Source organism: Protopterus annectens, chromosome 13.part0, assembly GCF_019279795.1.
Source record: "Protopterus annectens isolate FY-2018-M chromosome 13.part0, PAN1.0, whole genome shotgun sequence".
Classification (NCBI taxonomy): domain Eukaryota; kingdom Metazoa; phylum Chordata; order Ceratodontiformes; family Protopteridae; genus Protopterus; species Protopterus annectens.
The window spans coordinates 549,262,060-549,288,678 of NC_056747.1; the positions used below are offsets into that span (position 1 = coordinate 549,262,060).

The window sequence follows — 26,619 nt, forward strand, 5'->3', positions numbered from 1 at the left end:
CAAGAAAAACTGAAGAAAATGGCATCGGCTGCATCTATTATACCCCTGGCGCACTGACGTCAGGGAAGAGGCGACCGCAACCGACGCCAGTCCTAGACTTTGGAATTCGGGCCGACTGAGGGTAGCCTGCCAGCAGGATAACCCTATTGTAATGACTGCAACAGTGAATACACTCGAGCATCTACATTTATGGTAGATACACAACTGTACTTTTTCCATTACTGACATCACAGTGCAGTGTAAGAGGGTACTGCACTCCTGAGTATGCTGTCCTGGATGAGGTAAGTGAGGTCCTATCTTGAATCTTTCATCTGATTACTTGCCATAACCAAAATCTCAGTTATTTATGACATCTATCAAATTCCACTTTTTATTATGCAAAACCTTCTGGCACAAACCAATCAAAATAAACTATGCCCCGACATAACTTTGTCTACCTTCTCCTGACTTCCTTTTGTTATCACCTTTATAGTAGATTTACATTTAATATGTGCAACTTTATATTTCATTTTCTCCTAGTACCTTCTCATCTGGCTGCATTTAAAAAAATCCATATTCTTCTAAGTCATAGTCCTTCCGAAGAAATTTCCTTTCATCTTTCACTTTCTTACTGGGCAACTTTATATTTCATTTTCTCCTAGTACCTTCTCATCTGGCTGCATTTAAAAAAAATCCATTTTCTTCTAAGTCATAGTCCTTCCGAAGAAATTTCCTTTCATCTTTCATTTTCTTACTGGGCTTGGTTTGTAACTTGTTTAGCATTGTACGTCTTAACAAATATCCTGTATTCATCTCTTTTGTGCATTCCTCCCCTTCTATATGTTTATTCTCTTTTTCTAAAAGCTTGCTGTTCTGTGCCATCACTTCCTGTAAAGTATGTAACTTTGACATGAAATGCCTGTCATCATATTCCTAACTTCTATGCCTTCTTTTCTTCCATTTTTCCTAAAATTATCCAAGTATTTCTCATAATGTTCATAGGTGTGTACTAGGCTAATGGCCCTGGAGCCTTTACAAGCCCTAGCCCATAGGATTACCCTGGCATTCTGCCACCAGACCTTAATTTCCAGTGCCTCTGTCAAGGAGAGCCACTAGAGTGATCCCCGGGGTGAGTTTTCTATTTCCCATCCACTCATCAAGATTTCTCTTGAAGAGTGCCAGTGAGGTGCTCTGTTTGACATGTATGAGAAGTCTATTCCATAGCATGGGCAGTCTCGGGGTTATGAACCTGTCCCTCCAGCACGTTCTGTTGATTGTGGTAATGAGTTTGAGGTCTCTGGAGCGTGTGGTGCAGAGGGATTGGGATTTCTTTAGCTGTAGCATTTCTAACAGACCTGCGTCAGACATGACTTAAGTCAAGCAAAGATTGCCTCTAAGTAGGTGATACGAGACGGAATAGTTGGAGTTTTTTGAGTCGGGCCTTATAGGACAAGTGTTTAAGGCCTGGGAGCCTATTTGTGCAGGTGTCTAGTGAGTTACATGCCAAATAGGGCATTGTACTCTGATTGGCCTAATGAGGGAAGAGTAGAGGGAGACGATGACTGCTTTCTTCCTGGATGCAGAACCCTTAGTAATGAGATGAGCCACATAGGACATTCTGACCACAGTGGCAGTGTGGTGGTCCAAAGAGAGGCTGTCAACCTGTGTTCCCAGATTTCTCAACACCTTCTCTGTTCAGTGGAGTACCATTGATGTGGTAGTTCATGGAAACTGGGTTTTTCTTAAAGGGGCTGACACATTTTTTGGCATTGAGCTTAAGCCGTGATTCTGACACCAGCCGTTGGTCTTATTGAGGCCTTTCTGTAGGATGTCAACATCACTTGGTGAGTTAATAGTGGCTCCCAACTTGCAATCGTCTGCGAACTTTGTCAGCCAGAGTCCCTTCGTGCCTTCCTGGACTTCTGCGAAGTAGATAAACAGGAGAGGACCCAGGACTGATCCCTGTAGGACTCCACTCGTGACTGGTCGGCAGTCTGACTTGGAGTCAGCTACTTTCACACTGTGGGTTCTGGGAGCCAGTTTGCAACCCACCCAGTGATATAGGGGTTGATGTCTAGCTTAGTGAGTTTTTCTATGATTCCTGAGTGGGGAATGGTATCAAAGTAAAACTAAGCAGCCCCTGCACGTACGGCAGTTGCACAGCCCCAAAAGGCTAAAATCCAAGTAGCAAAACAGGAGGCCAGCAGACTATGGCAATTCAGTGCTTAATAATGTAAAATCATGACATAGAAACAAAGAACAATAATAGACCCTACAAAAAAGAAGTAAGTTGCCCAACTTGATCCACTTCTTTTCCTTTGTGTTTAATATGGAGTGCCATTCGGCTTTATTAGATCTGTTACCCATGATTCTGTCAATAATCTTAAATCTTAAGTTTGCATTCTTGTGCGTCAATGAATGTTTATAAAGAGCATTACTGTTTTTTTGGCTCTAATGTCACTACAATGTTCAGCTATTCTTAACTGTAAGGGTCTAGAAGTTTGCCCTACATAAAAAGCTGAGCAGGTGCATGTCACGCAATAGATTATCCGATCAATGCCACAATTGGCAAAAAAACTGATAACATATATAATCCCAGTGTTCTTGCTAGTAAATTGTTCAGATTTGGTAACCCTCTGGTAGTGAGTGCAGTGTCCGCAAGGGACACAACCCACAAGTAGATTAGAACTGGGCTTTCATTTGGGGAACTGAGTGTGTTTGTTTTAAAATCTGTTTTCTGTTAACTGGTCTCAGTGAGTATTTTTGAATGACCAATGGGCATTAATCTTGGTGACAGGTTAACTATAAAATAGAGCAATGGAGTTATTTTATTTTACACTGATGAAGGCTATTTGTTTTTGTAGCCGAAACTGGTCTATTATTGCTCTTTGTTTTTATGTCATGATTTTACATTATTAAACATTGAATTGCCATAGTCTGCTGGCCTCCTGTTTTGCTGAATAGTATCAAAGTCCTTGGCCAGATGAAGGTAGGCTGTATGAACCACCTTGCCTTTATCCACAGCTGTGGTGAGTGACTCAAAGAAGTCGATCAAGTTGAGCAGATATGATCTACCCTTCACAAAACCAAACTTTGTGGGATCTAGAGTTTGGAGATTCCCTATATCTTTGTTTATTGGGTCCATGATGATGCGTTCCATAGCTTTGCATGTCAGACTTGTCAGGCTAATGGGGCGATAGTTCCCAGGGTCTGTAGTCTCTCCTCCTTTGTGGAGAGGGATGACTATAGCAGTGCGCCATTTGGTAGGGACAAAGCCTGAGGTGAGGCTGTGATTGAACAGGGCAAACAGATGAGATGCCAGATGTTCTTCGTGTTTCACTGTTGCAGTCATCACACTTGGGTTATCTGCCTGCAGGTAGCCCTCAGTCAGCCCGAATACCAAAGTCTTAGGATTTCTGCGTTGGATGCTTTCGCTTCTTCCATGACGTCAGGTCATCAGGGGTATAAAACAGGCAGCCGATGCCATTACATGTGCTTTTCTTGCCAAGTGGGAGCCTGAAGCAGTTCCAAGCGCCGGTCAGCCGCTACCTGAAATTTTTTTTTTTTCTTTTAGAGTTTGTAATCCTGAAGTCTTCTAAAGCTAAGTACCCTGTTGGGGATCCTTTTTTTCTTGCCCTAACCGATGACTGAAAACGTTAACATTTGTCTTGCCTGTGGAAAGCAACTACCTCAGAGATTTTTATTCTTACTGCGCCACCTGTTTAGGCCCAGACCACAACGTTCCTCACTGTCGGTTTTGTTCCTTGTTTAACGCCCGAACTGTTAGTCATCGGGCTTTCTTTGTCGCTAAATTCTTTCACTCTCGTTTTACGTATTCCGAAATGGCTTCGATAAGCCATCCGACTACTGATCTTCCGAAAAAACGTAAAGATAAGAGGCAAAGCGCATAGGTCCAAAACTGCCGGCGATGCTTCCGTTAAGCTAGTCTCCAGTCCACCGGTACTCAGTGAAGCGCCTTCGCGGCCCCTGATTCCCACTTCTGCAGATTCGCTGGCCTCTGCTAAGACCATTCGGAGTCCGGTATGCCGCGAGATGCTTCTTCGACTATGGAACCTGTGGATGTCTCTACCTTGGATGGGTCCGGAGCCGCTGTGCAGGCACCGGCTTCTGAGGGTGTATTCCGACCTAATGATGATCAAATTAAACAGACAACTTCATTTTTAGCTAAAACTACTGAGTTTCTGAGGCCCAGAGTACGCACTATGTCTGGAAAACGGACCAAAGTGCATGCTCAAGCTCCCATGCCGCAAAAACAAATGCTTAGAATGACTGAAGACCTTATTATCCTAATTGGGGGAAGACAGCCTTCCCCTGCTAAGAGACAAAGAATTGAGTTACATTCTGATTCTACTGACCTGGAGTCCAGTGACTCTGACCCTTCTGATTATCAGGACATGCCCTTATCAATCTATGAGGATTCTGATGCGGAGGAATCCGTTCCCTCTGACTCCCCACCAGATGACTTTTCTTTTGGTGAAACCTTGCAGATGTTAAGAGAGCATTGCCACTGGGAATGCCAGGACTACCCTCAGTTCATAAAGAGACTGAGAATTTTTAGAGTTGCCTCAGCACAGGCCTCTAGCTATACCCCCTGTCCTGGATGTGGTAGATGATGACTTTATGTAATCCAGTCTTACTCCAGATACTTTACCCCTGGCACCTAGGAAACCTGACAGGTACTACAGAATACCGGATACCCACAAATTACTGTTCAAGAATCCTGCTGTGGATCCAGAGACCATTTCCCAGGGACCTAAAGGTATTAAGGCTACCACAGCCAAAAATCCTACCCCTTCAGACAGGGATTCTAGAGCTTTAGACAGATGGGGTAAGAAGGTATATACCTCTGCTACTCTTACCATCAGGGCATTGAATTGCCAGTTTCACATGTTGAGGTACCAGCAGCATATTATGGAACTAATTAAACAAAAAATGGTGTTACTTCCAGATTGTGCAGAAAATAAAGATTTACTAGAGCTAATGCATTCTGCAAACCAAGTTAGTAAGCATACTTTGCAGTGTGGCTTTGATGCCCTAGAAGCATCTTGCAAGGCTGCAGTCACTGGGTCTGTACTGAGAATGCATGCTTGGCTGAAGGAACAAACCTTGCCAGATCATGACAAATCCAAATTTCTAGATGCTCCTTTAAATAAGGACTGTTTATTTGACACCAAAGCAGAAGAGGTTCTTAAAAAGATGGAAGAAAAAGCTAAATCTTTGCAAACTGTTAAAGAATTCTTACAAGTGCAATCACCTAGATTCAGTAGGCATTGGCCTTCTAAAATCTGGTCCTTTCCAGACCCTTCTAGGCCTTCTCAGACCAAATCCTGGGGAAACAGGCCACCCAGACTACAGTCTCAGGATATGCAGAGATCTAAACAATGGAGTGTTCCAACCTCAAAAACATAGAGTGGTAAGCCGCCCCCTTATGTAAAAAGTTAACAATGACTTCTCAGTTATCCTTCCCAGCCCTGCCCAATTATTTGTGCCCCTAGGAGGAAAACTTGCCCTTCATGCAAAAAACTTGATGTACATTACTCAGGACAGATGGGTCCTAAACATTGTATCCCAGGGATACAGATTCTACTTCCATACTCTGCCAACCCCAGGCGAGTTTCCAGACCTTCCTCCAAAGCAGTGGGCAGAGGCTCAAAAGCAAGTACTGTCCTTGCTCAATATCAGAGCTATTCAGTCAGTTCCAGTAGAACAAAGGGGGCATTTTTCTACTCCAGACTTTTCCTGGTGCCCAGAAAAGAGGGCTGTTGGCGCCTAATCCTGGATCTATCAACTTTCAATACCTTTCTGGTGGTCCCAAAATTCAAGATGCTTACCCTGCAACAACTTCTCCCTATGCTAGCTAAGGATGCATGGTTAATCACTCCAGACTTAAAAGAAGCTTATCTGCACATCCCCATAAGAGGGTCCTGCAGAAAATATCTTTGCTTCAGGGCAGGCTCTATGCATTATCAGTTCTCTGCACTTCCCTTTGGCTTATCTACTGCGCCCAGAGTATTCACAAAGTGCCTGGCTCCAGCCTTTGCATACTGCAGGCAGAGAAATATCCAAATTTTCCCATACTTGGACGACTGCCTGATTCAGACGAACCGTCAGGAATTGCTACTTCAGCACCTGGCATTTGTAAAAAAGCCTTCTAACTTCATTGGGGTACACAATCAGTGAAAAGAAATCACAACTGGTACCCAGCCAAAAACGATTGTATTCCTGGGAGCAAGCTTGGACACAACTTCCCAGATGGCATTTTTCACTTTAGAAAAACAGGTCTATCTGACAAACTACTTCAGACTGGCCACCAGAACCCAGCTATCTGCAAGACAAATTCTGCAAGCCCTAGGGTTCATGGCCTCGTGTATTCTGCTAATTCCATATGCAAGACTGCATATAAGTAAACTTCAGTGGTACTTAATTCTCAGGACCTGGAAACAGTCATACCTTGTATAAGAGCAAAGTTCCTTTGGTGGGCAGAAGCATGCAACCACAGCAAGGGCTGCTTTTCACTCCACCCATAGCCGCCCAAACCCTGACAACAGATGCATCAGACTATGCATGGGGGGCTCACATGGCAGGAAAGTGCATTCAGGGACACTGGAGCCCAGCCCAGATTCTCCTGCACATCAATCAGAAAGAGATGCTCGTGGTACAGAATGCTCCGACAGCCTTCAAATACCTAATCGTTCCAGGACAACTGCTCATAAAAACAGACAACACCACTGTTATGTCGTACATAAACAAGCAGGGGGGAACCCATTCTTACCCACACTGCAGGTTAGCCATGGCTCTGTGGAACACAGCCTTGAGCAACCAGGTACATCTACAAGCTCAGTTCCTGCCAGGCAAACAAAATTCACTGGTAGACAACTTAAGTAGAAATCTCCTAGACCCACACGAGTGGAAATTGGAGCCCAACACCTTCAACCTTCTGATCCAGAGGTGGGGGGCACCAGAGGTGGACCTATTTGCCTCCCCCGAGAACCACCAGTTGAGCAAATTCTGCACCAGGAACCCTCACATCAGGGCCTTGAAGGGTGGATGCCCTACCCTTTCAATGGGAAAACATCTCTATTTAAGCCTTTCCCCTTCTGCCCCTCCACTCAAAAATGCTACTCAAGGTAAAACAGGACAGGCCAAGGGCAATTCTTACTGCCCCAGACTGGCCACGCCAGCACTGGTGTACCCACTCTTGCACAGTCTGACAACAGTGCCACCCTAGCACCTTCACCAGACTCCTACCCTGCTGTCACAGCAGGAGGGACAGGTTTTGCATTCACAGTTGCAATCCCTATACCTAACAGCCTGGCTTATCCCTTGAATACTCCACCAGCAACCCTCAGCAAACAGGTGGTGGATGTCATTCTTGAAGTCAGAAGACCTAGTACTAGGAAATCCTATGCTGAAAAGTGATATTGTTCTTGGAATCCGTCTCAAGGGAAGGACACAGCAGTGCCCTCCTTACCTCTAATCCTGGATTACCTAGCAGAGCTACTCCACAGGGGCCTATCCTTCTCCTCCATTAAGATTCATGCCTCTGCTATCTCAGCTCGTTATAATACTGAGCCACCTCTATTTTCTCACCCTCTCATCAAACAGTTCCTGAGAGGGGCTAACAACTTAAGGCCCCTTAAGAGATTACCCACCCCTGCCCAGGTCCTTAACTTCGTACCGGAAAAGCTCAAGCTACCCCCTCCCCCCATTTGAACCTGCAGCTTCAGCAGAGTTAAAATTCCTCTCTTAGAAAACAGCCTTGCTTTTAGCCATAACTTCAGCAAGAAGAGTGTCTTGAGTTACAGGCACTAATGGCTATGGAACCCTTCATTATTTTCCATGCTGACAGGGTTTCCCCCCAGGACTAGCCCGCCCTTTATGCCTAAGGTAGTGCCCAGTGTGGCTCTAAACCTATCCATCCATTTGCTTACCTTTTTCTCTAACCATCAGAATAAAGGGGGAAAGGATCCTGCACGCCTTGAATTTTCACAGACAGCTCAGGTTCTACCTTGACAGGACTAAACCTTTCAGAAAATGTGACCAGCTGCTAGTCAGCTTTGCTACAGGGGCAGAGGTTAAGGCCATTTCAAAGCAAACTATTTCCAAGTGGATAGCACACTGCATCCATTTCTGCTACAAGCACCATGGAAAACCTACCCCACAGGGGATCAGACCACATTCCACTAGGGCTACTTGCACCTGTACAGCATTTCCCAGGGGAGTCCCTACCAGACATTCTGGAAGCTGCAACCTGGAGTTTTGTACACACCTTCACCAAGCATTGCCATTTACCAATGTTTTCTAAATCCAAAGCTGGATTTGCTACAGCAGTCTTGCAAGGCCTGCTAGCCAGCCCTAACACTTCTTGACTGCCTCCACCCATCCTCAGCTTTGGGAATCGACCCAAGTGTGATGACTGCAACAGTGAAACACTAAGAACATAGTACAGTTGTGTACACTTACCATAAATGTAGATGTTCGAGTCTGTTCACTGTTGCAGTCCTGGTTTCCATCCCTCCATCCCCCTGGCTTTCTCTACCTTTCTACCTCTCCTGTCTATGGCCATTCCTAATGGCATTGGTATTTACTTTTTACTGGTAGAGTTCCCCACCATATACTAGCTTCCTGTTTTGGGGGCTCCTGACATTTGGGGCAAGAAAAACTGATGTAATGGCGTCGGCTGCCTGTTTTATACCCTTGACAACCTGACATCATGGAAGAATCGACAGCATCCGACGCAGAAATCCTAAGACTCTGGTATTCGGGCCGACTGAGGGCTACCTGTAGGCAGATAACCAAAGTGTGATGACTACAACAGTGAATACACTCGAACGTCTACATTTATGGTAAGTGTGCACAACTGTACTTTCACTCTGTAGTTCAAGTAGAACACAGGCAGGGATATTGTCAGGTCCCATAGAAGCTGTATTCTTGGCCTTGGACAGTGCTGTTTTAACCTGTGCAGCAATCCTACTTGGTGTTTGGCAATCTACTGGTATTGTGATTGGTCCTTTGGGGGTGGGGTGGGGGGAGTTTGCACTGAATCTGTCGGCCAGTATATTGGCAGTATCTGTTTGCTCTGTATAGAAGGTACCATTGTGCAGTACCTCATAGCAAATCTGGGTATTGCTGTGGAGGTTCTTTACATAACAATAGAATGCCTTGTGGCTGTCTTTACTGTCTGCTGCAATTCTGTTTTCATAGCTTGCTTTAGAGGGTTTGATGAGGGATCTCAACTTTTTGTTGAGGATGATAAGGGAGTTTCTCCAGTCTTGGGACTTCACCTTATTCCGCATCAGTTTCCTCCTCCTGTTGTAGAGTTTGACCGGGTCAAGGATGTTGCTACCTCTAGTGGGGGTAAGAATGAGCTGGTCCAGGGCATTGGAATTAATGAATTCTAGGAAACGTTGGGCAAGTATATTGGTACACGAGTAGTTTTCCCAGATAATGGAGGGGTAGTTAAAGTCGCCCAGTATGAGTCTGTTAGGTTGGACCCTAATATTCTCTAGGGTGCTTGGAATGTGGAGCGAGTGTCTTGGGACATGGTTGGGGGCTTATAACAGGCTATGACCTGAATCACTGTCTTACCCAATGTTAGATGCACCTGAAATATCTCTGAAGCATTATGTTGGGCTACCAGACTGGAGGTGTGTGCATCCTTTGAGTATGGAAACACCACCACCTTTGGAGCTTTGGTCCAAGACAAGTTCTGGGGCCGAAAGATGTGGAATGAGTTATAGCCAAGACCATGCCAGACCTAATATAGTGTCTTCTGTAACACAAATTCCCCTCACCTTTACTGAATCTCCTATCCCCTACAGTTTTTTTTAGTTTTAATCCTAAACCTCATTCTTGTTTCGACAAGCTTAATTACTTCCACCGTCCAGAATTTGTTTCAAAAAATTACAATGGCATTATCTGCATGAAGTACAAATATTTGGAATAAACATTCCACTTAGCCTCCTTAACATGCTTATTGCTTCTCACCATCACTGCATTCATTTTTAAACAAGAAATTATTCTGCTTCATGGGCAACCCCTGTCGAACATGTTTGTTCATCTTGGTTCATCCAGTCATACACCCGTTAATCAATACAGTCGCTGAAGAACACTTGTAGAGTAATCTCAAACTAAAAACATAGTACCCCGACAACATTCCAGATCTGAGCAATAATAAATAATATAAATTAGCATATACCTCAGTAATTAGAAGTTACCAGCTTAACATCGGTCTAACCACAACATCTTAACTAAAATTGTCAGTTCTCTAACCTATCTACCAGAAATTCCAGTGTTTCATCATCCACAGCCTCTCTCAAACCCTTTTGTTATCCTGCTTGGTAAATTTCTGTAAACATTTTATAATAAGTAGTGCATAAAGCAATGTGAAAGTTCCTTGCATCCCATTTAGCTCCTTCTGTGTTAAACTTACTGTTCTGTTCTTGTGCCAGTCACTCATTCTTTAATCTGTTCATTCAGAACTGAAAGCCCTCTTAGTTTGCTTTGTTAAACCTTTAAACATATACCCAATAATGTCTTACCTGGGGCTTCTTGCATTCATACTTGTATACCATCTTACATTAAATTCTCCCATTTTACAAGCACCCTAACCAGTGCTACTTCATAAACTTGGTACGTAGTATGGCATGCAAATTACCTTTTATACATAGTTTACTGCCCTGCTTGTTATACAAACAACTCTGTCAATTTCTTCCTTTTTAACCAGTTTCCCTAACAAAGATGTAACCTCTTCATTTCCTCATAGAAAATTGCTTCTTTATTGGTTCCTTCATTGTTTCTTTTTTATATAGTTTTCTCCTCATTTTTCTAATATTTCCTCAGCTTCCTTAAAATACCTTTTTTACTAAAGATTCCTCTTCATATTTTTCTTTGAATACTGACCGATATTCATTCCCTACTCCACACTACTCTGCTGTAGTCCAAACCGTGTTCAACCTGTTTATGCTCCTTGCTCTTTTAATAGTTTTCATATTCACACCAGATTCTCTTCATAGGTTCATACTAGGCTATCTGCCGTAGGGCATTTATAAGCCTAGCCAGAGTGTGTTTGGCTTTCGCCACCCATTTTAAATTAATTTTGCTATGCCCTTTTTCGAGGTTAGTATACTGTGCCTCTGTCTAACAGTGACACAGAAGTGATACCCGGGGTAAACCTACGATCCCCCATCCACTCATCAAGATTCCTCTTGAAGAGAGTCAGTGAGGGACTCTGCCTAACCTGGACTGGGATTTTATTCCAGAGTGAAGGGAGCCTTTGGGTTATGAATCTGTCCCTCCAGCATGTCCTATTTATTTCAGTGCTGAGGTTCAAGTCTCTCGATCGCGTAGCTCGATGGGATTTGGATTTTCTGAGGTGCAGCATGTCTATTAATTCCGGGTTGGACATGGCTTTATACGTCAGGCACAGATCGCCTCTGAGCAGGCGCTATGCCACTGAGTAGAGCTGGAGTTTCTTTAACCGGGCAACATATGGCATCTGTTTGAGCCCTTTGATCCTCTTGGTGAGGTACTTTTGGGGTCTTTCCAGTTGCTGCAGGTGTCTGGTAAGGTACATCCCAAAAGGGGCATTGTACTCCATTATGGGCCTGATGAGGGATGAGTAGAGGGGCACAATGACCTCCCCTGATCTAGATGTGAATCCCTTCATGATTAGGTGGGCTATATAAAATGTTTTTCTAACCACTTTGGCCACGTGGTTGTCAAATGAGAGATTGCTATCAACTTGGGTCCCCAGGTCCCTAATTACTTCTTCCGTACTTAATGGATTACCACTTATGTGGTAATTTGTGGGCACTTTGTTTTTGCCAAAGGGGAGGACCATACACTTTTTGGCGTTTAGCTTGAGGCCATGGCTCTGGCACCAGTTGTCTGTTTCTATGAGGCCCTTTTGGAGGATGCTTGTGTCGGCTGGAGAGTCGATTATGGCACCCAGTTTGCAGTCATCTGCGAACTTGGTCAGCCACAGTCCTTCCGTGTTGGCCTGTACCTCTGAGAAATATATACCGAACAAGAGCGGTCCCAGGACTGAGCCTTGTGGGACGCCACTTGTAACTGGTTTGGAGTCTGACATGGCTCCAGCAATTCTAACCATGTGGGTTCTGTCCTTGAGCCAGTTTTCAACCCATCTAGTGACATAGGGGTTTATATTTAAGCTGGTGAGCTTATCTATAATGCCCGAGTGGGGTATTGTATCGAAGGCTTTTGCGAGGACAAGGTAGGCTGTGTGGACCACCTTCTCCTCGTCAATGGCCTTGGTGACTGTTTCAAAGAATTCAACCAGGTTTAAGAGGCAGGATCTGCCCTTAACAAAGCCAAACTGGGTAGGATCCAGTGTCTGTAGGTCCCCAATATCTTTATTTATAAGGTCCATGATGATCCTTTCCATAGCTTTGCAGACCAAGCTAGTCAGGCTTATGGGGCGATAGTTTCCAGGATCCGTTGAGGCACCACCTTTGTGGAGAGGGACCACTGTTGCTGTACGTCACTCTTTGGGTACATATCCTGTAGTAAGGCTCAGATTGAACAGTAGTTTTATGTTTGGGTTTAGCTCTTCTTGGAGTTCATGTAGGACGCAGCCCGGGACACAGGCTGGTCACATTGATGCAGTGTTTTTTGCTTTGGAGAGGGCGGCTCTTACCTGAGCATCTGAGATGTCGGGGGCAGCACTGTGCTGGGATAGATATTTGCCTTTTTGGTGGTGGGGGGGGTTGTGCTGAACCTGTCAGCTAGGATGTTGGCAATGTCTGTGGGTTTGGTGTATTTTTTGTCATTATGGACTAATTCTGAGCATATCTGGGAATTACCACCCAGGTTTCTAACATAACTAAAGAAAGCCTTGTTGATTATCCTTTGTATCCTATGCAATTTTTCTCTCAAAGCTGGCCTTAGACTATTTTATGAGTGCCCATAGTTTTTTGCTAATACTGATCAGAGATGCCTTCCCTTTTTGGGATTTTGCTCTATCATGTAGTAGCTTCCTCCTTCTATTGTATAGTTTGTTTATGGCTGGGTCCACCAGACAGGACGTCTGCCTTTGGAGGATTGGGTCTTGGTTTTATTTGGGATTGCGTGATCCATGCATTCCTGAAGGTGTTCATAGAATGCGTTTATAAAGGATTCTGCGGTCTGGGCTGTATTTTCCACAGGCCTGGGGGCTTTGAAGGATTCCACCTCGGTTTTGAGGAGTGTGAAATTTGCTTTAGAGAAGTTTTTCACTGTGGTTTTCTGGGCAGGGGGTGGGGTCGGGATGTGAATATCCAGTGAGATTAGTTTATGGTCTGATCTTACCAGTGAGGGATACACTTCTGGTCTAGAGCATAGAGTCCCCATGTTGGTGATGATCAGGTCCAGTATGTTTTCCCCTCTTGTGGGAGTGGTAACGAGTTGTTCCATAGCATTTGAGTTTATAAATTCTAGGAACCTTTTGGCTAGGGTGTTGGAGCTAGAATAATGCTCCCAGTCTATGTTTGGGTAGTTGAAGTCGCCCAATATAATGGTGTTTGGAGAGACCTTCATATTTTCCAGTGTTCTCAGGAAGGCCGAGTGGAGTTCCTGGGTTTGTGAGGGTGGTCTGTAGCAGGCTATAAACTGGAAGGCAGTTTTACCCACTGTTAGTTGCACATGGATAGTCTCTGATGCTTCGTGCTGTGCCACCAACCTGGAGGTGTGGGTATCTTTGACGAATATTGATACTCCCCCTCCTTTTGTGGTTCGGTCCAAGTTTTGGGGCCGAAAAGCATGGTATGAGGTATAACCTGGTAGTGCTGGGGTGCTCTCGGGAGCCTTGAACCAGGTTTCTGTTACTGCACAGATATCGATGTTCTGCATGTTAAGGAGAGTTTTGAGTGCATGCATCTTGAGGTTTAGACTTCTGGCGTTGAGTAGCACTACTCTTAGTTTCTTATCCCTTGTGATACCTATGGAGGTGGGTTTGTCTTTTGAGCCTTGCCTAAAAAAGGCACTATGGGGGTAGCAAGAGCCTTTGCCAATATTCGAAAGCCCAGGGGTGATAGGTGCAAGCCGTCCCTAGCGAAGCATCGTGGCTTGTCGAGCATGTCATCCCAGGCTGACAGGCATTGGATCCCCTTTGAATGACACCAATACTTAAGCCAATTGTTGAAATTAATCCTCTTGTCTTCATATTGTGGCATCATTCTTGGTGAGGGTAAGATGCTACTCAAGGTCAGGGTCATACCGGCCTGGGCTACATGCTCAGAGAGCTCCTCTATGTCTCCTAGCGCCCGACAGGCAGCTCACCGTGACCTTCTCCTTGTTCATCCTGGTGAGCAGGACGTCAGTGTGCCTGACGATAGTCACCTATTACAAGTGTATCAGGTGTGTTGTTTAGCCTTAAGGGCTGTGACTGTTCGGCACACTGGCTTTGTGAGCTATGTGTTGCACGTGTTTTGTTTTGGGTGTGTGGTTGCTTGGGTGTCTGCTTTGGTAGTCTCTGCTGCTTAGGCAGATTTTTATTTAGAGCCTCCGAGTATGTTTTTGTGTGTTTGTGTTTGGTTTGCTGTCGTGGTAGGTCTATGTGAGATTGGAATTGTAGTGAGTGTGGTTTCCTTTTCCTCCTGACTGGTTACGCCAGTACTGAGTTGAGAGAGCTTAGCCTCCAGTTTGGCTATATGGTTGCATCTCTCACGTGTTGGAATTTGTTGGGAGGAGGAGAGGGTTCTCTGTGTACATGAGACAGTTGTAACATTGCCTCAAGATTCCCAGATTCACCAGCTGGACCGGAGAGGAGATTGACAGCTGACCTTTGGGCATGCTAGAATAGTATTGGGAATTCCTTTATAATTGAAAAAAAGGGCCAAATGGGGAACAAGGTACTCAAGGGGAGTTTGTGAGGATGTAGTGCTTTTAATTTTTTAGTGTTGACTTATATAATTGCTTTAGTGAGCAAGTGCCAGGTAACTTAAATGCAGTGTGCTACAGGTAACTTGAATGAAAGTTAAACTGTAACTTTCATTCAAGTGAAACAAGGAAATAAGTACAGTAAGCAATGCAGATATCACTAAGGATCCACAGAAGCACTGAAAAGCCGCGTTGTAGGTGGAATTAGCGTTTCAGGGAAATAACAAGCAAACAAACAACAAGCATGCAAACAAAACTAGATTCAGCAGACCACAAACCTTCTTAACGTAAAATAACTGGCCTGAAGCCCAAGTGCTTAAACCAGAACTAGTACACTTTTAGAATAAGACACTGAGCCCTCAATCAGCAGTTCCCAACTTAGAAGGATGTAAGCTACCTGTCCTGCCACCACAGTGCAGGCCACAAACCTTCTTAATGTAAAACTGGTCTGAAGCCCAAGTGCTTAATCCAAAGGATTTAGAATTATAGCTACACTTTAATCAAGTTACTACCAAGCAGTAATAAATACAATTGAATGCTTTAAAGAATGCCTGGATTAGTGCTCAAGTTATACAAACAAAGCTAGATTCAGCAGGCCTGGATCTAGTCTATGCTACAGCAAACAAGGTGTTCCAATTTCAGTAAGAAGCAGTTCAAATATGCAGGCACTATAAATTTTTAACCAGAAATTCCCAGCTCAGAAAGGCAGAGTCCAGCCTCTCCTCCCACAAGAGTGCAGACCACGAACCCTCTTAATGTAAAATAACTGGCCTGAAGCCCAAGTATTGCACAACGGTCAGTAAAATCCAATCTTACCCCTCCTCCTGTTTTCTTCCGAAGTTCTTAAACACAAAGTAGTAGTATGTCTTTGCTTTTCCCAAAATATGCAAGTACTTTCTGTACTTAACTGCATATTGTCCATTTTCATAAATTCTTTACACACTTTTCACATCCGGCACTTCTCTCCTTCCCAGTTTCACACATTGTAGTTGTCTTCAAAGTTTACTGTTATTTAGTTGATTCCAGTTTGTGCGATTTTCATTAGTGCAAAATGGCAGTTTCGCAGTACGAAAAGACGAATGCTACAATGTCGAAACCCACAGCAGCGAATGCCAGCATTCACTGTTATGAGTGTCAACATTGGGATGCAGGTTGCACTATAGTGGGGATCGGGAAATGTACCCTTTCTTTCACTGTAGTGCGATCTCAGAGTTTGTACATATAAGTAGCAGGTGGTGTGGGGGGGGGGCATGCCCCCCTGCAAACACGTTCTTTACTGTGCAGCGCACAATGATGCCGTTCCCGGAAGCATGGTAACTGTTCGTAAATGTCAGATTTTCGACATTTACGAACAGTTCTTTTGAAGTATTTTGTATTCTGCATTTTGATTTTCGTGTTTCTGGTTCGGCATAACTTTTCTCTGTTGTTAATTTCTGTGATATAGTAGTAAACGGTCTCCAACCATTGTAGTGAACATAACATTAAAAAACTGTCTAATATTTTCAAAGTCCGTTTCCTTCAGTGTTTACATGTGTAAGTAGCACTTAGTTTACCAGCTTTACTTTTAATTTTAAAATCTTTAACCATTAGACAGTGTATAAGACATCTAAAATATTAACTTTCTTGTCCCTAAATAAGTCTGCTAAGCCTGAACATGTTTCTGTTCTACCTGTCCTTGTAGTCCTACCATCCCATAAAATTCATGGTTTCCTTTTTTGCATACAACTTTTATCTTGCAACAGACAGCATGTTGAATTTTTCTTGCACCATTTATAAGTCGGCAGCCTTCGTACTTCACTTCTCATGCTGTTAGCATTTATAGAATTAAAGGAAATATTATCCATCTCCTTTATTCTTCACTCTTCTCCCTTTCAATGTGCTCATTCTTGTCTTTTTATGCCCTTGAAAAACTAGAACTCCATCTCACCAGGCTCAAACTATTTTAAGTATTTTATATGATATTCGTGTAATTGTAACAGAAGTGTCATGAGTGTTTAGAGTGATAGCTCATACTTTCATAATTAACACTGTCTAAATACATCAATAGTTATTACTAATAAAACACATTTGCCTGTGGTTTACTATTTTCAAGAATGCCTGAGACTGATAAAATGTATGCCAAATATCTTGTTTTTGTCAGTCTAGTTGAATAGACTTTAAACTTTTATTCTGATTCTGTGATTTTTATCTTTATTTAATTTTAGCTTTTATAATGGTCATTTAATTTTATATTCTTGATCGAGACTGTCCAGAATCGTTGATCTCATTTTCCTAGCTTCTGTAGCTTTGTTAATTCTGGCTGAAGAAAGTGGAAAATCTTTAAATTGAAGAAATGAATTGCTCTTCCATTTTCTTGTAATGATTTTTGTTTTGCATTGGCTTGAATGGTCTATGGGATACTTCAGTGATTGTTTCTCATATTTTGAGGTAGGGGACCAAGCATCCTGAGATGTAAAATTTTTGTTTACAAAGATCATAACAAATATTTTTCCAAAAACAATTCAATGTAGTACATTCATAAAGTTCTATTTCCACAGTTCATTCTGCTGTCTTTCTTATTACCAATCAGATGTTAAAGACTTGTGGAAACATCTCTGTGTAAAGACTTTCTAATATTGGACTAAAATGCCCTGTCTGTAGACCACAGCATTGATCTTTTGTCGTATTTGACATATTTTCTTCCTCTTGTATTTTAAATTTCCATAAGTTTCCCACATAGTTCTTCACTTCAAAGTTTTTTATAAATCTAGAAATGTACTTGTAAAAGATCTGATGTCTTTTTTGTCCATTCCTCAACCGACAGGTCTCTGATCCAATGTCGGATCAGACTTTGGCCATTTCTAAAGTCTTGGTTCCGTAGCTTGAGTTAAACTTCTTAACCATAAGCTTTCCTTCTAGTCAGAATTACTTTGCATCTCCTTTGCTGCGACACAGTCTTTTGTAGCTCTGGCATTTCAGAGTGTATAAGGTAAGTGCTATTGTTTATAATATATTATTACTTTTATTCTTGTTCCTCCTCCCCTTGTACTGTCACTAGCCTAAAAAAAAGTCTGACTTTGTTTTGTAGTATTCCTTTCATAAGCCTTGTGTCTCCTTGCCACAGCTGAACATCTTTTTCTCCTACTGCTACCTTTCTGTACAGGTACTCCTCTTTTTACCATTGCTGGTAGTTATCCCTTTTAATTACAATAATTGGTAGTTTCTGTTATTTTTCCTTCCTTTTCGTTTTCTTTAGGTTTCTCCACCACGTCCGATAAGCTGGCAGGATTTAAGAAAATGCATCTCCTGTAGGCACAAGATCCCTATTTCCAGTGTCCACCAGGAGTGTGTATATTATTTGGAATCTGCTTGTTTGGACACTGAGTGTGAGGTCTGTGCAGGCGCTCAACTGCTGTGCCTAGGGTGAATGCCACAAGTTAGTCCCTAAGGGTTTATTACCTACTTTTTCTGTTGGAGCTCCCCTTCCTTCAAAAAATCCTCCGGATAAGGCTAAGGGGGATTTCTTGACCACGGGCAAAGAGGGTAAGAAACTATCTCCTAATTATTCTCCCTCCTTTGTTTCGGTTTCACCTCCACCCAAGAAGATTGCCAAACCGTCTGATCAGTCTGGCTCACTGCTCCTCCACCATTACTCCAGAGCGGATTCCTTCTGTGTTCCATTCACCATTCTTACAGGAGACCCCAAGAAGGAATTCCAGGCCTCCCTCTATCTCATCATCTCTCAGGTCATCTAGGAGGTTAACCAAAACAGATGTGGACAGTAAGATGGTTTCTCCAGGTCCAGATTCAATTGAGAGTCTCATCGGACCTGTGAGTCTGCCATCAATTCCTACCCAGTTGGTTACTCCTTCTCTGATCCAGCCTTTAGTTTTGGAGCCACTGGATTTGAGAGTCCAGAGTCTGTCTGTGTTGGATCTGAAAGTTTGGCTTTCTGCTACTCCATTTCTGATACAATCTGGAATCTTCTCGGAGCCAAAGCGTTCGCTCTGGATCTTGGGTGGGTGGGGGAGTTGGGTTCAACTCTGTTGCCACCAGTGTCTTTTCCCTCTCAGATCCTCAGTGCTGGAAACTGCCTTGAGGTACAGTCAGGGTGATGCTGTGAGCCGTCCTGGACAGTTGTCTTTGGCGCCAGCCAGGACGGCCCTTGCTACTGTTATGTCTTCTGACTTTGAAGTAATAGAGAGAGAGCCTTCTCCACCACTGTTAAGACATAGTTGTTCCCCTCTGGTCCACCACCCATAACTATCAACTGTGGTCTCAGAGCCTCTAAATTTTGTCACACTGGAGTGGGCAATACGTAAGTCTTGAGACGGTCCTCCATTCAGGACTGTGCTCACATTTTGGAGTCCTCTCTGGAGCATCCCACTCAGGATCCTCCTCATCAACATTGGTAGAGCAAGAGTCCCCCAGTAGGTATTATGGCGGTAGCAGATGTCACTAAAAAAGAACTTGCTGAACAGAATTGTACTGTCCACCCCCCCAGTAGAGAGTCCAGGCTGTTGGGCAGGTTTGGGAAGCATGTCTAAGTGTCGGCGAACTTTGCTTTAAGGTTGCTGAACTATGTGGCACATGTCATAAAATTTCAGAGGGATTTGAGCAGAGAGTTTTCCAATGCCTTCTCTGGGTCCATGTCTGCAGAGGAAAGAAGACCGTTTCTGTGCAACTGGCCACCCTACAGCCTATATTGAATGCCTCCGAGTCTCATTATCCATGACTCTGAAGGTGCTTTGAGAGCTGCAGGTTCAGGAATAGCTGTGAGACGGCATGCCTGGATGTGCCTCTGTGACTTTGAGGAGCCTTTCAAGACATCATCCATCCGTGCTTTCTTTGGTGGCTCTACCTTGGTTGGCCCCAAGGTTACGAAAAAAAAAAAATTCAGGAGTGAACAAGACAGGAATACCTTGTATCCCAGAGGGATCTGTTTTTCTACACCTCAAAGGACCTTTTCCTGGAACTAGAGAGGTGGCAGGAAAATGTGTTTCTGGAAGTCACAAGGCTCTTCCCAGGACTCCTATGGGGACAAGTCCCCGTGTGGCAGAGGAGGGAACTCCAATGTCCTTGTGGCAGATGATGCCAACAAAATCAGGGTTTGAGGTTCCTTTTCTGAGAAACCCTACCAGTGTTTCTGAAGAGTTGCCAGACTGCTGCACTCTGAAGGCAGTCGGGGGGGCTCTTATCCCTACATCCATAAATCTGGACAGCCATCACCAAAGACCCTTGGGTGCAGAGGATTATTTCCAGAGGTTATTGCATACACCCCCCCCACAGCCCCCCCCCCCATTGACTACAAAATTTCTCAATGTTCCACATAGTCGGATAAAAGCATCAGCCATAGAAATACAAAAACTGCTGGCCAAAGGAGTCATCCAGATTGTTCCCCAACAAGGATTTGGAAGTTAGTCCAAGGTTCTTTATGGTGCCAAAGAAAATTGAAGATCTGAAACCTATCTTGGGTCTCAGCAACTTAAACCAGTATGTTAAACACTCCAAGTTCTGAATGATCATGTTTCAATCCATTCTGCTGCTTTTGCATAATGACGATTGGATGTGCTCATTAGATCTCCAGGATGTGTACTATCACATCAAAATAAACCGGTGTTCCAGGAGGTTTCTTCTCTTTCGGCAGGGAGTCAGTCATTACCAAGTTAGAGCCCTGCCCTTTGGTCTCGCCACAGCCACCAGAGTGTTCACCATCTGCTTGGCAGTGGTCACAGCTCATCTGAGATTGCTAGGATTCCAGGTGTTTCTATACCTCGACAGCTGGCTCTTCTTTGCTCCCACCAAGCTTCAACTATGTCTTGAACTTAGCATTATAGTGACCTTTGCCAAGTCTCAACTCTTCCCTAATTAAGTCCTGGAGTTCGTTGATGCTCAACTGAACACAGTGACACAAATCTCAAGCCAACTTCACTCAAGAATAAATACTTTAGAGTTAAGCATCTCACATCCTAATCTCTTTTTTCCTGTTCGGCAAAGTTGGTTTTACAACTCCTGGGATCTATGGCAGTTTCCATAACTGTAAAGCCCTAGCAAGACATTACATGAGAGTACTACAGTGGACGTTTGGAGTACAGTGGTCTGTAAGATGACACACCTTGTCTGCTCCAATACAGATTACGACAGTTTGCAAAGGGCACACATTTTACGTGGTGCATCACCACAAGAGAAGTTTGGGGCTGCTCATTTATCCTTCCACCACCCACAACCACAGTGACTGTGAATGCCTCCCAACTAGGGTGGGGAGGAGCATTTCTTGTAAAGGACTGTCTGAGGCACTTGGTCCCAGTTGAAGGTTAATCCTTCACATCAATGTCCTGGAATTGAGAGCAGCAGTAGTAGTGTTGCAGGAGTTTCAAGATGCTTTCCCTCTGGGGATGATGGCCTTTCAGACAAGTTATGTCAGTTGTCTGGTACATCAACAAGCAGGGGTGAACCAGGTCTTCTCGCTTATGTCGAGAGGAGATGAGAATTTGGCAATGGGTGCTCTCTTCCAGCCAATTTCTTTTGGCAACCTATGTCCCAGGTAAGTCCATCAGACAAATCGAGCTGGTCCATCTTTACTCCCTTACAAGTGGTCTCTCAACCCTGTGGTGGTGGAATGTTTTTCCATCAGTGGGGCCAACCACAGTGTGATCTTTTTGCTTCTCCTCACAACTCCAAGAGCAGCAGGTACTTTGTCCTAATCCCACTAGAGGGGGAGTCACAGAGAGACTCTCTTGTCCACGATTGGCCCCCTGGGCTCCTGTATGCTTTACCTCCAACTCCTCTGATTCCCAAGTTTCTATGGAAAGCATCTTACTGGAAATGCAAAGTAATCCTGACTGCCCCATTCTGGCTTCGACATTTGTAGTTCCCCTTTCTGTGGCCTCCTCTTGTGCATCCTCCTTGGGTGTTGGATCTGAACCAAGATCTTCTTTCACCCATCAGGAATAACTCGTCTGGACAGTCGGACCCTGAAATTGACAACATAGTTTCTCCACTTCCAGTGATGGCTAGACAGTCCAGGTTTTCATCCGTGGTTGAACACATCCTCATGTCCTTTCAGAAGGAACCTATTGCGGGGGTTGGTATAATGATTAAGGTGTTTACAGACGCAAGATGCAGGCTTTGAAAAGTGTATGAGTAAATGGAAAAGATTTTCCCATTGAGCTGTCCAGAAACAACTAAATACTTTTTGGCACCCATTCTGGCTATTCTAGATTTTCTTTCTTCCATATTTAACAATTTTCCTAGTTTTTCTCTTGCAAAAATTCAACTTGCAGCGATCTCCAATTTTTATGTAGGACATAACCATTCCTCTTTGGCCTTATGTAAAGCTTTTCTTAAAGTGCCTTTTTACTCCGACCCCACATTAAGGGCCCGACACTTCCCTGGGATTGAAATTACACTTCAAGCCCTGGCTCAATCCCTATTTGAACCAGCTGCCAAGGTAGATTTGAAATTTTGTCTTTGAAAACTTTTTCTGCTTGTGATCACATCGACCAGACATATATTTCAAGAGGAAGCCACTAAGGCTTTGGTATGATGTCTAGATAATAGTCTATCCTTGGCAGGATATACCGTCTGTCAGTAATGCTGCAGTACTGATCAGTAGGACATCTACAGTTATGGTAAATTGTTACACAGCTGTACTTAACTTGAATTTTAACTTGTCTAGATATCTGCTCATATCAGTCTTATAAAATTGAAGTGTTTACCTCTCTTGGGTGTTCCTGTTATTGTTCCAGGATGTCTTTACCTGCTACTGTAACAAGAACTCTGTCTCCAGTTGAAGTGAGGATTATGCACACCTGTATTCAGTGTCACACAGCAGTGTTTGAAAAAAAAAATCAGAACTCTTCTCAAGGGAACTATATTTTCTACTCATTCCTTGAAAAATCCGTGTGATTTTTTTTTGAGATATTACAAGGTTTTAATTTGGGATACCTGTTTCTCATGCTTTTAGTAAGGACTCTTAGCCAGACTGTAATGCATTTCTGGTGCAGCTGCTGATATTTGTGTTTTAAGTCCATTTTTTTCAAAAACATCACTGGATGTTAATTTTACTTCCACTTCAGGTACTTTATGCCCCAGTGCCTGCCAGTCAGTCTTTCCTCCATTGGGACTCTTGTTCATGTACTGTACGGAGGGAATGAACAGACAAGAGCCATGCAGAGAAGCAGTCGTACAGGTAGTCATGAGGGTTGCTTGTTTCCTTGCTGGTGTCATGCTGTTAGTGCCAGGATGCCAGGTTGCTTGTGTACTTGATGGCGACTTGGCACTGAGGGCATTTGTATACCATCTGGGTGAGGGAATGAGCTACCTGCATTACCACAGGGACTAGCAGAACTTCCCCTTGTAAGTGCATACTCCAGTACACTTGTAAATGAAGGCTAGGCAGTTTCTTGGTGTGCCAAAAACCTGCCCTTCAGATGTATATAAAAATGCTTCTCCGCTTTGTGGAATTGTGGCTGTGCCCTGCTTCACCCCATCCTCTTTATTAGGGTAGGGCTGCCATCTTCTCTGCCAGGTGTGTCAAACACCCAAGGTGTTAAATTAACTTGTTGCCTGGGCCATAATTGGGTCTTTATCTCTGTCTGCCACAGGTGCTTGCTATTAGATGGTAACTTTTCAATCCCAAGTCTTGTAGGGGTAAAGTGTATTTGACCAACATTGTGGTGCGTGTATTTTCTTTAATATGTAAAGTGTTTGAAGATTTAAAAAGGCCAATACTGGAGAACAGAGTGTTGATTAATTTCAGGAGTAGTAGCACAGTTTGTTGCTGAAGCGTCTTGTGCATCCACATTGTCTAAGTATTCACAGTGCTGTAATCTATTAGAGTGTAAATACTGAAGAATGGTCCACTGCATCTTTAGTGCTTTAATGAAGCCATAAATTGAGGCAGAGTCCAGCATAATGTCAAGCTTCAAACCAACCAAATAAATCGAGAGGATAACACTTTTTTTGCCTTCATCCATCACCTGACCTGCTGGATGGCTGCAGTACCTTTATCCCTTTAGCCCATTCATTCTGTTGGGAAATGAGAGTTGGGCAGCCTTGATCTCTAATGAGGATTCTTTTCCCATTTGTTCCTGCCCCAGGGTGCCACATCAGCTGATTTCTCTCCCCTCACTAATAGAGCACCTACCCTTCTTCATAACAGCTGTCTGAATGTTATAACTGCTCTCTGACATTCAGGAAATTTCTGTTATAACTAGTCTAACTTTATGCCTAGATTTGCAACAGAATTAAAATTAGATCAGTATGTAATTTACGTTTTTTTTTTCTCATTTTAATTGCAGAGAGTACCTGCTACACTGCACAGAGATTCACCTTCACCAGCAGTTGATATTGTAAAAATGGAACTAGTCTGTACACACACACACACACACATATATATATATATATATATATATATATATATATATATATATATATATATATATATATATATATATTTATTTCTGTTAAAAGATTTTAATACTCTTAACATACTGGAAGAATCACGCAGATAAAAATAAGCAAAAAGGTTTATTTTACATGCATGGAGACATGCTACAAAGTACATGGTATGTCAGCAGTCTAATTTCTGTACACTTCACATGGGTTTTTATACCCTTCTCAGCACGTACACAGTAACTGGTTACCAGACAAGGAATTTCAGTCAAGGCTATAAATTCACATACTGGAGCCTTAGATGGTCAGAGGTCAGTCACAAGATAAGCTTGTGCCTGGACCAAGGTAACATCTGTGCATTCCTCTTTGGTCAGCAAATTCTTTACAAGAAAAACAGCTTATTTTAACTTGCTTCTTTGCTTGCAATGCAATTTCACATTTTAACCCTTACTATACATGATACAAAGATGTTGAACACAAAGATTCTTACTACAATTTCATTTTTACAAAACTTTGGTTCATAAATGTATAAACCTACCCTTGGTAGGCGGCTTTCTGATTTTTAATTTTGCTATATGTATATGTTAAGCCTTTGCCTCAATTCACTAAGGCTCATTCTTTTAGAATTTTACCTTGGTAGCATTTTTCAGAAATGGTGTTCTGTATGACATTTGTGTAGTGGCTACATGGTATTCCAATAGTACATCTGAGAAACATTGCAAGATGGATCTCATTTCTTGAGTCCGGTGTTCTTTTTGTGTCACTGTTCTGCTGTCTTATGGGTCCCCTCAGTAGGAGAAGAGCTCTGGACTATGTGTTGCAAGTTGCTGAACATGTACCTTCTGTTATTACTCATGAAAGCTGTGTATGTAAAGTTACCATATGGCTCTATAGGCAAGATGATGGGCCTATTCTCACTGGGCATCAAATTTTGCCATGTAGTTTCCAACACACATATGTAAGAGCAGGTCCAGTCTCTGTAACAACCCTGCCTTGGTCAAGGTTTTATGTAGTGTGTGCTCTTCACTGTAGTATTGCAGTGTTTTTATGGATGGAGGTACCCAGCCTTGAAAGCTTTGGCTTGCTGAGCAGTCCTTATGCATGTGGTTTTAACCCTAGAGTTCAGTTAGGATGGACCTGCTCTGACGAATTTAATTTTATGGTAAATTTTCTAGATGTGATATTCAGTGCTACAGAAGAATGTTGCATTTTGTTCCTGCTAGACATGGTTCTTAACCTTCTCATAATAATCTTCCCCCTCATAATGTGGAACAAACAGGCAAAATGTTTAACCGTTTACTGACATCTTCAACTAAGAAGCTCACAGGATGAGTAAAATGCATTAAATATTTATAAACCTTTTAATGAATTAACATGATTCAGTATTATTCACCATGGGTATTTGTTAAAAAATATCTTAACACTCAATGTTTGGCAGAGCCTTACAATGAGGAACTGCATGGAATGTGCACGTTTTAATACTGCAAAAGGGGGAATGTTACCCATAATTGGGTTTACTTGAGAGGTATGCTGCTAGAGTAATGTTTGTGTAATTCACCTGTTTTTGAGATGCATTGTTGATTTATAACTAGCTGTATTGGAGGTACATTTGTTGAAACTAAGCTGTTAGTAATTACAGTGAGCAGAATGTAGGCTATAAATAAAGACTTGGGTGTTTGTAAAAATGTGACGTCTAGAAAAAGTGTTGCAGCTTTGATGTAATGTATATAGTTGTGTTTGGTTGCTTTGTAATTCTGTAAAGGAGTTTTTCTCTTTGGGCTTCCTTTGTAAATGAGGAGGCAACTCTGCTGGACATTCTTGTAGCCTAAACAAATGAGTAAATTGTCAGCTGTTGGTCATCTGTTTATTTTCCTTTTGTCCTTGTAAGACTTTATGCCCAGAGTACTTTGCTGTGTTGCAGCATGTACCATGTGTACATGAAATGTAAATAAGATTAACTTGTTGGAGGCAGCTAGGTATTTTTGTATATATTGTATTTAAGTATTTTTCTCTCCTTTTTTTGTTAGGAGATCTCGAGGTGGTGGCAGTGGTCCTGGAGGTCCTCGTAAGCAGAAAGAATTGCCTTCAGATCCCCCTTACACAGCTTATGTAGGAAATTTACCATTTAACACTGTTCAAGGAGATATAGACACTATCTTTAAAGAGCTTAATGTACGGAGTGTCCGGCTAGTCAGAGACAAAGAAACAGACAAATTTAAAGGTATGCTCTGCAGTCTTGCTCCGTTTGCAGTATCTTGTCAGGGCCAATTATGCATTACTTGAAGGTTTCTAAAATTAAGTTATTAATTGCATTCTTAGTTTCTGTGGGACATGGAGTCTAGGAGGAGGGAGAGCATGGTGAGAAAG

The 26,619-nt window shown here is 42.9% G+C and overlaps 1 protein-coding gene across 3 annotated transcripts in view; it reads left to right on the forward strand.

The window, feature by feature from the left end:
- EIF4H (eukaryotic translation initiation factor 4H) overlaps nucleotides 1-26,619 on the forward strand; it is a 602,524-nt gene that overhangs the window by 189,629 nt on the left and 386,276 nt on the right. For all 3 annotated transcript variants that reach the window (XM_044054198.1, XM_044054199.1, XM_044054200.1), the window contains exon 2: nucleotides 26,280-26,473. In XM_044054198.1, the coding sequence (XP_043910133.1) occupies nucleotides 26,280-26,473 (194 nt within the window). The remainder of the gene's footprint in view (nucleotides 1-26,279; nucleotides 26,474-26,619) is intronic.